Source organism: Buceros rhinoceros, unplaced genomic scaffold, assembly GCF_000710305.1.
Source record: "Buceros rhinoceros silvestris isolate BGI_N320 unplaced genomic scaffold, ASM71030v1 scaffold15501, whole genome shotgun sequence".
Classification (NCBI taxonomy): Eukaryota; Metazoa; Chordata; class Aves; order Bucerotiformes; family Bucerotidae; genus Buceros; species Buceros rhinoceros.
The window spans coordinates 22,339-33,495 of record NW_010396075.1 but is presented as its reverse complement, the minus strand read 5'-3'; the positions used below and the strand labels follow the sequence as shown (position 1 = coordinate 33,495).

At 39.9% G+C, this 11,157-nt stretch overlaps 1 protein-coding gene across 1 annotated transcript in view; it reads left to right on the top strand.

Annotated features, from left to right (window-relative positions):
- Positions 1-3,597: 3,597 nt before the first annotated feature.
- Positions 3,598-11,157, top strand: part of KLF3 (Kruppel-like factor 3 (basic)) — a 21,523-nt gene continuing 13,963 nt past the window's right edge. Inside the window, exons 1-2 of the mRNA XM_010145789.1 lie at positions 3,598-3,645; positions 10,196-10,292. Of these exons, the coding sequence (XP_010144091.1) occupies positions 10,236-10,292 (57 nt within the window). The 5' untranslated portion in view covers positions 3,598-3,645; positions 10,196-10,235. The remainder of the gene's footprint in view (positions 3,646-10,195; positions 10,293-11,157) is intronic.

Here is an 11,157-nt window from a genome sequence, read left to right as displayed (position 1 = left end):
CCTCCCGCCGAGCGGGGCCGCAGCCCCCCGCCTCCCGCCGGGTTGTGAAAGGCTCGTCTTGGGTTCAGGACTGAAGTGTCATCGGATCCCGCACGAGATACCGTGCCGGACGACACTGAGGTGAAAAGTACAGCGGGTTCCCTCGGTTCTGAGGGCGGTGGGGGAAACGCCCGGGCAGGAGCTCGCCGCTTGGCAGTGTCCCACCAGCAGCGCGAAGCTGATCGGCAGCGCCGTGTCCGCAGTTTAAGTCCCGATGAAGACAAAAGATGAGATCGACTTTCAAAAATGTATCCCTCCTGTTGTCACCTAACCTTTGCACCACTTAGCCGTGATGTAGGCGAAGCTAAAACGCATAGCGCCTAGTACAGCGCGGCAGCTAAGCGTGGAGTTAGAAATAACGAACATAGTTTCCCTTTTCTGGATGCCATTTGTTGGGGTTTTGTTTTAAAGCCGAAAAGGGAATAGGAGTTATTTGCGTTGGACTTTTGTCAGGTGAGCGTTTAGCACAGGCAGGGGAGCCCTGGAAAAGGGAGGTTCAGCAACAGGAGTCCACAGCAGGAGATCACAGCACCTAACCGGAGGGTGGGAGAAACACCTATTTCAGAATAGTTGTCATTCAAGAGTTAGATGAAAAAAATACATTGAAGTTCCTTTGTGTGAGCCCCTGGTGATATCCCCCAGGTACCGTACCTGCGCTGTCTGCTGTGTTTTATTTGTTTCCTTGTCTTTGAAAATTCAGGAAGTGTCTCTATTTGTAGAGCTGAACTCTGGAAGTTTTATTGTTGGGGAAATCTGAATTTAGGTGGCTGATAGAGCTCTGAAGACTTGACTTTATTTAAATTAACATCCATAGGTGTTCATTACTTGCATTGAAAACAAAGCATTACACATCTGCTCACTAGTGACTTTTCCATAGGATACTTTTAAAATAGACTGTCTTGATAATCACGAGGAGCCGCTTCTTCTGTGAGAGGAATTACATCTGAATTTGATAATCCTGCCTGACCCACAACTGATTTGTTTCAAACTAACTTTTCTCTTGTATTTTTAAGAATATTTTGTCTAGTATCAAAATACAAAATACCCAAAGCTGACTTGAGTGGCGTTTTTTATTTTGTCCCAAGCAGGCAATTACTTTTTTTTTTTCCTCCTGCACACCCTGTTACAGATGTGCTATAGACCTCAAGGGAGACTGGGGATAAGGGCGGGGGGGGTGAGGGAAGATACTGAATGGTCTCTCCCTTCCCTGAAACACCAAGCAAAATTTCCTCTAAGTAGCAGAGCTGTGAGGGAGCCTTTTACGTCCTGTGGGGATTTAACCTACTTAGCCAAAAGCAAAATCTTCAGATAAATAGTGATGTAAATATGAGTGATAGAGTGATATTGGTTGAAGGCTCAAATATAGTAGAGATGGGAGTTATACAACCACCAAATTACTTACATTTCCGGATATTCAGTATGAAGAAAGTAAGGAACTGATACTATCAGCATAAACCCTACACCTACACGTTGCTCTGTAGATGCTGTACTGGCCAGTTGTCACCTTGTGCATTGTTAAACTCCAGCCATGAAATCCCACAGCAATTACTAGTATTACTGTGGTACTTGTCCACATAATTTGCTGTAACACATTCTTGCATTGGGTACTATTAGGTGTCCCACCGGTGGTATATAAATAACCAATGCAAAGTATGTAAGAGAGAGTATTTGAAACCACCGCTTTGAAGGAAAACGCATGTTCGAGTTACTTTATGCATGACATCTAGACAAGATGTGCCTTTCCTCTGGCTAATGTTGTCGCCTTTTTTCATTTATTCATCTGTATAAAAAAAAGTATTACATCCATGGAAAATCAGGTCCTGAAATGAAGTCTGAGCACACATGAAACAGGGATGTAGAAAGCTAAGCGTGTGATGGCTTGGAAAAAAGTTACTGGGTGCACTGAGCGATGTTGGTCCTCAGCTATTGAGGAGTACTGAACAAACGGGAGGCACTGTCCAGGAGCAAGCCCTAACTTCACGAATCACTCCAGGAGCGGTCTGATCCCCCTAGCTCTGTCTGCGAAGAACGTGCTTACTGTTGGACTGGGCGCTGCCTGTTTGATGTCATGAAGCTGTAGCTCTGTTTAGCTACTGGCATTCTGTAAATACAGTAATAAACCAAACTGGTCCTAGGGAAGGTTTCAGCTAATCGTCATGACCTGTGGTGTCTAAAAGTCTCTTGCTCCCTTGAGTTAAGGGAGCCTGTTTGTAAATAGGGCAGGTCCCCTGCATGAGGACAGTGTTTTTATTCACACCCAATGAACAAACACCTCCACCCACTGTTGTTGTTTTAAAAGACTCCAGCTGCTCATGAATATAGGGTCAGGGAGGGCCGCCTAAATGTTTCTCTGTGCTTTTCTCCCCAGCGCAGCCAGCAGAGCTGTTTCCTGTTCTTTGTTTCAAGGCTGGGGTTTGCGTCACACATTCCAAGTGGCATATGTGGTGCTCTTTCCTGTTTCAGGCTGTTTTCTGGCAGATCGGTAGCCTCGTCCAGGCCCCTTGTCACTGCCCCTCAACTCCCAATCCCCACCCAATGAGTTATCATGTCTCTGCACTCACGATTGCTTAAGATGCCTGTGTTATGTCATAATGAGGTTTTCAAGTTAACCTTTAACGCACACCCTCGACTCCAATATAGTTATAGGGGTGGAGAGCTTCGCTCCCTTTGCTGAAAACTTGCACTCCAGAAAGTTCTGAGCCAGTTTTCTGCTCTCGCTTGCTCATCAGCCGGTCTGGAATAGCTCCATTAAAGTCACGGAGTTACACTAGTATTAAGAGAGTGAGAGAAGTGAATTCACATCTGTAGGCTCATACTTCTAAAAGGATTTTGGCTTCTGCCCTTACCCAACGTGAACGGCCCGCCATAAGCACTTTTATTTCCAGATCTCAGAAGGAATAGATATTTTCTCCTTACACAAACTACAAGATTCACTGTCTTCCAGATGTAATACAGAAGATGAGGCACTGCTGGCTAGCTTTTCTTTGGAATAAATAGATGTCCCACATTTTGCCTTTTTGAAGGCATAAAAATAACTTTTTTACTCCTGTTTTTATATTTGTCTTCTCCCCCCCACCCTGTTGCAGGCAGACATAGAGAAACATCGAGAGGAAATTCAGAAAGGGAACATAAATCTTTGTTTCTTCGAATCTGATAGAAGAAGAGCTAAAGCACCCAAGCCAAAGCTCATTGAAATCAAGAGAAAGACTTGCATTAACTTCAGTGGGCTTTGAATCAGGCCCTGGATGAAAGTGCGAGATGGAGTGATACTGTCTTCTGTCCCTTAGGGACCAGAATATGTGTGGTTTCTGTACACACAGAAATGCTTCCACCCTTTCATTTTAGCCCTTTTTTTATACCACTCATTTTTTAAGTAATCTTCTAGTTCCTGCTGTTGCTGTTTCAGATGCTAAAAGTTAGCAGTTTGAGGTCGTTGCAGGTATCTTTCAAGAAGTATCTGAAATACATGCTTTAAACTTCCTCTTGCAGGGCTTAATTGTATGTGAACAATAATTTTTACTGAATTCTGTGCACATCCTTACATCAACTTGTTTTCTGTCTGTTCAGAAATCCTGACAAGAAGAAGTATTTGGCCACACAGTTCTGGTAAGTTGTGTTTTATCGTTTTCATTTGTTACTTTCAGTTGTGTTTACTTAATTGTTTTTCTGTTAATTTCAGAATACCATGGATGAGTTTATCCAATAGAACCCGATTAAATGTCTTAATTCTGGTTATTTGGTACAGGATTTCAAACACATTTAATCTTTTTTCCCATGACAGAGGAAAAGTGTTGTATTTAACTGCACTTAATATTGGAAACTGGTATATAATAAATGCAGTAAGTTTTGTGGTTCACCACTTTGTGTAGCCAGAAGTTCTACAAAATCAGGGACTGAGATTAAAATTATAATAGTTTTGTAAACCGACTTTTTAATATTAATTAACACTGCTAACAGGAGGTCTTTTAGAGTTCTTTTATGCTGTCAGCATTGAAGCTTTGTGTTTTCATTCTGAGGCTAGTTGCTTCCAGTCCAGAGTATGAAGTTTGGCAGAGCTGGTTTTAGAAGAGATTTAACCCTTCCCTGTTAAGCATTCACTCCATGCCGAGACTTTCTTTGAGGGTTTTGTAGCTGTAGTTGATATCTCCCAAGGGAAGGAAGTGTCCGTGTAGATCAGCCAAATGGAAAGATAAAGCTCTAACAGGTTTTTAATAGTAAACTAAGTCAGAATGGAAAAAAAAACAAATGCGTGGTCTACCTATCATGCAGTCAGTGTGTGTTACCAACAAACTAACTTGATCCATGAAAGCATGACAGACTTTCCAGTTTTAAAGAGTCTAGCCTGCTTTGATCACTATCTCATTTGTACTCACTATAATATGCAGCTCTTCTCCCTGTTCAGTTTTTTTTTTTCACTTCTGTAGGTACATAAAAGTTTATCAACATTTGCCCTGTATTCAAATTAATCATTTAAGCTATTATTCATAAATGTACACTTCCTTTCTTTAGGATTAGGGTTTTTTTCCTCCTCCATGCTATCAAAAATGTTAAATCTCTGTTTCACGTTTCGTGAAATAGGAGAACCCTTTATGTAAGAGAACAGTATTTTCTGTCATTCTCTCGTAATTAAAAGATAGTATTTCTATTTCCCCTTTTAAAATATATTCAAAATTAACTTTATAAGAAAAACACAACAAAAAAACAAAGTTCAGTTTGGAAGGCAAAGATTACTATACCATTCCACATACTTCACTTGTTTTCAAAAGTCTGGTATTTTATCCTTGCTAGACTGTTTCTCCTTCTGAGAAGTAGCTTGAGACAGGAAACCAGACAGCAGTCTGCCCTGATAAGGAAGAATATTGTCTAATGGAGGTGCCTCCAGAGCTTTTCTTTTTCTCTCCCTTAGTTTCAGTAAATGTAGACCTGAAGGTAGAACATGGTTTACTTGAGCTCCATTTTTCCTTGGTAGAGAAGACATTTCCTTAATGAGCATTGCGAGAACTTTATTGCCCAAAATTTTTGCAGCATTTTCCAGGCTTTTTGCTTCAAAGAGCCTGCAACAGTATTACTGTGAATTTAATGGAAATACTGATTAGTCTGCTACAGCTGATAAATAATGACGTCAGAGTTCTAGGTCAAACAAAATTACGCCAGCAAAGTTAGGGTGCACCAGTTGCTCAAAATAACCAGATTTTTCAGCATGCTTACAGTTTTGAAAAGAGGAAGGTAAAAGATTTTCAAGTCAATAAAAAGCGCAAATTATCTGAAATCCTACATAACAGAATCCTGTAGAAATATTATTTTCTTTTGTGCTTATCAAGTAAAACTCTCAGCAGAAACATTTTTGCCTTGGCACCATTTTTTTACCATTTTTATGTGGTATCCTAACTTTTTCAACAGGTATTACAGTTTCCCTTTGGGAGTCCAGTAAATAAACAAACGCAGAAGGCTGTCGATCAGCGAAACATTTTCTTGGTGTACTTGTGCTTTAGGATTCTCCCCCTGCTCTGTTGCTCATAGACTGGCTGCTGCAGTCCTATCCCCCAGCACTGTAGCTGGACCTTTGCTCCTTCCTCTGCTCTAGCTTGCTTTGACCACATCTGACTGCTGCTCTGAGCCGGAGAGTTTCTTTGCCTGCTGCTATTCTGAGGCCCAGCGCAGTTGAGCACATGCTTACTTCCCATTAAAGTTAATGGAAATTTAGAAATGCTTTTGTGCTGACTCAGGTCTTCATGAGTAACTTGTACAGTAAATGCAAACACATCTTGTTACTAGCCCTGGAAAACCCTTTTTATACCTTTTCCAGGGAATCCTGCTCTCAGAAATGGGCTTTTTTCTGTCAAACTCTCTTTCAAGGTTCCATTGAAGAAGACTTCCTCACCCTTTGGATTACAATAGTGGAGAGTCTTCTGATAATATCACTTCTCCTTAGTGTCAGGGGAAGTTGGACTCAAGGCTCACAGAAGAAGTAATAGTTTCAGACCAAGAGCCAGACCAACAGTTCAAGCCAAAGGGCTTGAACTGAAGAGCTTTGGCCGCATGACTTACATTGTCTGCTAGATACCAACAGTGCTGCAAGAACTGCAGTGCCTTTACAGAGGGCAGTGCTAATTTAGCAGATATCATTACATTATTCTGTAATTATATCAACAATAACAGTCATACCTTGACGCTTCCAGACAAAGCCCCATTGTACCACAGGGCAGCATTCCTTGCTTCCTCCAGGCACAAAAATTGAGAATGCAAACCTATGCGTGCTTTCATGGAGGGTGACAAGATGCAGAACTTATGGTTACCACCCCCCTGTCCACAACAAGAGTCAGGTCACTGACTGCTCTTCCACGTATTTAATGAGAGCAAAGGCTCTATGTTAGAGGGAAGCTTTGTAGTTTTTGGATGTACACAGTCAAAACTGGCCTACCACCCCACCCTTTCCTTTCATAACAGGTCTGCAGAATTGGTGGACTTTGAAGGTAGATGTACAGAGCTGCTGGGAGTAGCTTGCAGTGCAGTTGCTCTTCCTCAGCTGCTCTGCAGTGTAGGTGTGTAGTATGGTTCATTCTTTAACTGCTTTGCTTATTTCATCCAGGGTAAATAATTGGTACATGTCCTTATTGTCAAAATACATGCTAAGTACCTTTAAGCTTTCATTTACTCTCACTTATGTCTTTGAAACAAAAAACCATACCTGTCAGGAAGTTAATACCGAGCAGTATTCAATCCTGACAAGGTAATGAGCTCTACTGACGATGAACTTCCCTTCTTCAAGGGATTCTTCACTGCATATTGTATCATAAAGGCAGAGTTTGTGTTTTTTCTGGCTTGCTGTCTTTACTGGACTTCAGATAGGAAAATACTGAGGGACTTTGCCTGGACTTTACCTTGCACCTGTCCTTATTTGCATACAAAACCCAATTGCTTCATTTGTCTTTCTGAAGTACAGGGTGTGAGCAGAGTCTTATCAAAAGCTGTGTCCTGTTTGGACAAGTTGGACTGACTTGGCAGAGATCCACAGGGTGGAGTGAATGGGAGGAGGCAAGAAAGTAAAAATGGGTAGCTTGTTAGCAGAAAAAAGAGAGGGAGAGCAGAAAAAAAGAGAGGGTGGAATGTTTGCCTGCTGGATTGTAGTTAATTATTTAGTTTCAGATTACATGCATTTTAAATTCTTTTAACCCACATGAAGAAACCCTTTAATGCAAAATCGTTTATCTAATAATGTGAAAGATAAAGGCCCTTAATTTTTAATAGTCTTAATATGAATATATTTTTGTCTCCTCACTAATTTTTGCAGGTTACCTCAGGAATGGGAGTATTTTGATTTTCCAGAAATTAGTTGTATTTACTAAACAATTTGTGGGCTTTCAAACAAGTACATTATGAAATCAGTGTGTAAAGTAGAACCCAACTGTTTTTTCATTCCTCTGTAATAGAAACACCTAAGACTGTTTACCTTCCCTATTGCCCTCTTCTCAGATGTTTAGGGGAGAGAGTTCTGGAGTTTTGGAGTTAGTAGGCATGATTTTACAAATAGGCTAGGAAAAACTACTACACTTCTTAGTACAAGTAGCAGCTTTATATGTGTGAGTGTACGTGTACAAATATGTACATGTACATATTTGCTTGTGAATGTGGTCCAAAAAGTCGATTTGGAGCATCAGTTTTAAATGAAAAATTGTTTTGTGAGTTTATTTGCAGCCTTGGGAAAGTGCCCTTCTCAGCTAGAGATGCTGACCAAATGCCACACCCAGAACTACTTTATATTGACTTCATGTCAGTTTCCACCAAATAAGAATTTTAGCCTCTGATCTGGACTGACAAGATCGAGTTTATATACTAATTAATTTTCCTTTCTTGAAAATTGGTTTCCAATCACTATCAAATGGAGAAAAGAAACTTACCACGTAAGAGTAACATGTGATAGATAAGTGCTCATTTTCTGTACTGTAATGCAGCAATAAAAGTAACTTTTTCCTCTGCTGTTCTTAGATGACTGCACCTGAGAAAGATTGAGAATTGCCTTCCACTTTTATCAGTGCAGTGTACTTTCTGTTGTCTATGTCAGTCTAATTCCTACACCTAATTTCCTAGAACCCTCTCAGGAAACACTCAAATATATAGCATGACACGTGAAATGTGTGTCAAGTATTTTTCAAGCACTTTCTTGGAGTAAAAGGTGAAAAGGAGTAACTCCTACACTGAAGAAAATCCAATTCTAAAACAACAAAAATGACAAAAGGAATAGCCTGGGAGTGTATCACTCTATCTATGCACATAGAAACTGAAAATTGGAAGTTTCTGGAAAGCTGGAAGTAAGTGGTTCCAAATTCTTACACGTGAGGTCTGAGAGGCTACGTTTTACTGTAAACATTTTTTATGTCTAGAAGGGGAACTTTTTTTCTGTTTTCACAATGCATATGTATATGTGGGAACATGTGAGAGTGGTGCATAGATTCACACACACGTATTTGATGCATAAATATGTGGATATATTTCTGGGAAGACAGTCTTCTGGAATGTTAAAAATGTGAAAAAGATAATAATTCAAAGAAAAATAGTATAATTAATACCCTTCTCACAAGCATACTTAAAAGTTTTGACAAAATTACCACAACTTTTAGCAAATAGTGTCACCTTACACAATGGCTTCTAAAGTAAAACTGCATGTTAAGTTTAAACTGGAAACTCCATTGGGCTGCTCTTTTTCACTTTTTTTTGCAATTTGGTTTTGGCAGGCTTTTAACTTTAGTAAGAGGAATTATGAAGGTACTCTAATTTACTTTTGATACTTGTTTGTTTCCATTATTCAAAATGAACACTGTTGTAATACATTTCCATCAGTCTTTAAACTTCATTCATATACCTGAATAGTTGATGACAGACTTTTAACAACTCATGGCATCTTTCTCTGGAAGGTCTTAACAAATTTTTATCTATAAATTCTTTAGAACAACTATTGTAAGACTACACTAATTTGAGCAGGTACATCTTAAAATTTTAGGGAGAATTTTCTGGCCACAGCTAGAAATCTGTTGTTGTCGAGGTTTTAGCCTACTTCTGCAGCGTGAAATTGTCTGGATGTTGTAATCTGGCTGTTATGTGTTTCTTTCCAGTGCCATCTACTGGTCAAAATTAAATTTGTGTAATTTTTTTTCCTGTCCTCAATAGAGGTCATACCACTTCCAGGCAGGGCTGTGAATTGTACAGTGTATGGTCAGAAATGGCTCTTTTAGCGTTGGTCATGTAATGTATAAGCTCAAGTGATTTATAAAAAGCTTGCCAACACTAAATGTCATTGAGAATAACTTTCCTTTGCTTGTCTTGGTTTTTACTCTGTACCCTTATGGCTTTGCCCAGAAGAGGTATCTCCTCCTTTCCTTCACAGCATCTTCCCAAGCTGACCATGGCAAATGTGTAGTATGATGGTTGTGGCATGCTTTATGCTAAATATTTTTATTTCAGGCGGTTTGAGATAAGCTAGAATTGGACAAGTGAAGTTGAATACTGTAAAAAAAAACAACTGAAACTTCATGGAATACAACCGGATTTTCTGAAGTGCTTTTCTTTTGCACAGTTAGCACAAATTGTCGTTGAATTGCCAGTAAATCTATTATCTCAGCAAAATAACTGATGTGTTTTTTCTGTTAAGTCATTGCAGCATGTTGAATGTACCATTTAAATTAGTCCTGGATGTTAATCTTTCTTCTGCATTAGTTTCAATGTCATTGTAAGCGTAAGTTTCAACTTATCTATCAGTACTCTTAGAAAAGAGATACCTTCTCCAGAATCAGTTCACGTGTGTAAACAAAGATTATTCTGATTCTGTAATGCTGATGAGAAATGCCTTGTCCAGACTGAGTTATGTTTACCCACTGACAGCTAATGAAAGTGACAATTCTGTGATCTTGGTATGCTGATGTGCACAATAAGAATTCAAATTAATTTTCATTAAACTCAGCGGATGTCCGTTTGTTTCAGTAGGAATTGGGAAAGAATTACAGTAACTGAAATATTTAAATGAAGCCCACTCACTTATTTAAGAAACTATGTTAGAGATAGATATTCACATTAATCTGATGAAATATTAAGTTCTCTACAATTCAGAAAGTTGATTGAGAGGTTTCCTGCAGCTTTCTGACATCTTATCTTTCCCCTGCAGGCCAGAACATCAGAGTCATCAGAACAGGTGAATAAAAAAGATGCTAATGTTTGACCCAGTCCCTATCAAGCAAGAAGCCATGGAGCCTGTTTCAGTGGTAAGATGTTTAACATGTATTAGCCTTTGTGATGACTCTATAGTTTTTCCACCTTTAAATTCATACCAGATTTTCTCTAAGCTTTAGACTAGCTAAGGAAAAGCTGTCAAGCTTTTGCTCTTAGGGCAATCACATTCACATTCTAGGAAAGTTTTTCCCGTAGTTTATGAATTTATTGACCCTAAATGACCTGCCCCATTACCTCTGCTGATGCTCCTATCCCCAGAGCAAAGGAGAGAACATCCAAGTACTCCTCAGCCATTGCAGTGCAAATGTGATGATCTCTGTAGCTCATGCTGCTCCTGAACGTGGGTTGAAATTAAGTTGCTAGACTTCACAGTGAAGTGGCAAGAGCCTGTGGTTTCAATTTTACACCATCAAACCAAATGAACAGCTTCTCACTCTCCTGTTTTCTGTTTCTGTCTTGGTCTTGACAACATGTGCCTGTGGCTAACAGCACTCTAAACAGCACAAAATAAATTCCAACAAAAAACCCCAATGGCTTTTTGCTGGGGTAAGCTGGCTGCATTATTACCTTATCATGTGAACAGATGAGACCAGGGCAGTGGAAGATGAGTGGGAGGTAAAGAGGGAAAGGGAGAACTTTCTTCTCAGTTGGGTTAATTTTCCAACATGGTATGTAGGGTCATCTCAGGGAAGAGTCTGATGAGCAAGAGCAGCAGGAACGTGCTGCTGGAGGTAAGGGGGGAGGTGGGGGTGGGACATAGTGGATTGTGATGATTTAGGCTGCCAGGGAAATATGGCCTTGAGAGCAGTTTCGTTTATACTTCACTCATTCACCTGCAGGCTCCTGCTGGAAGAGAAAATTCCGTCTTTTCTCCTCCCTTTTGCTACTTTGCGTCTC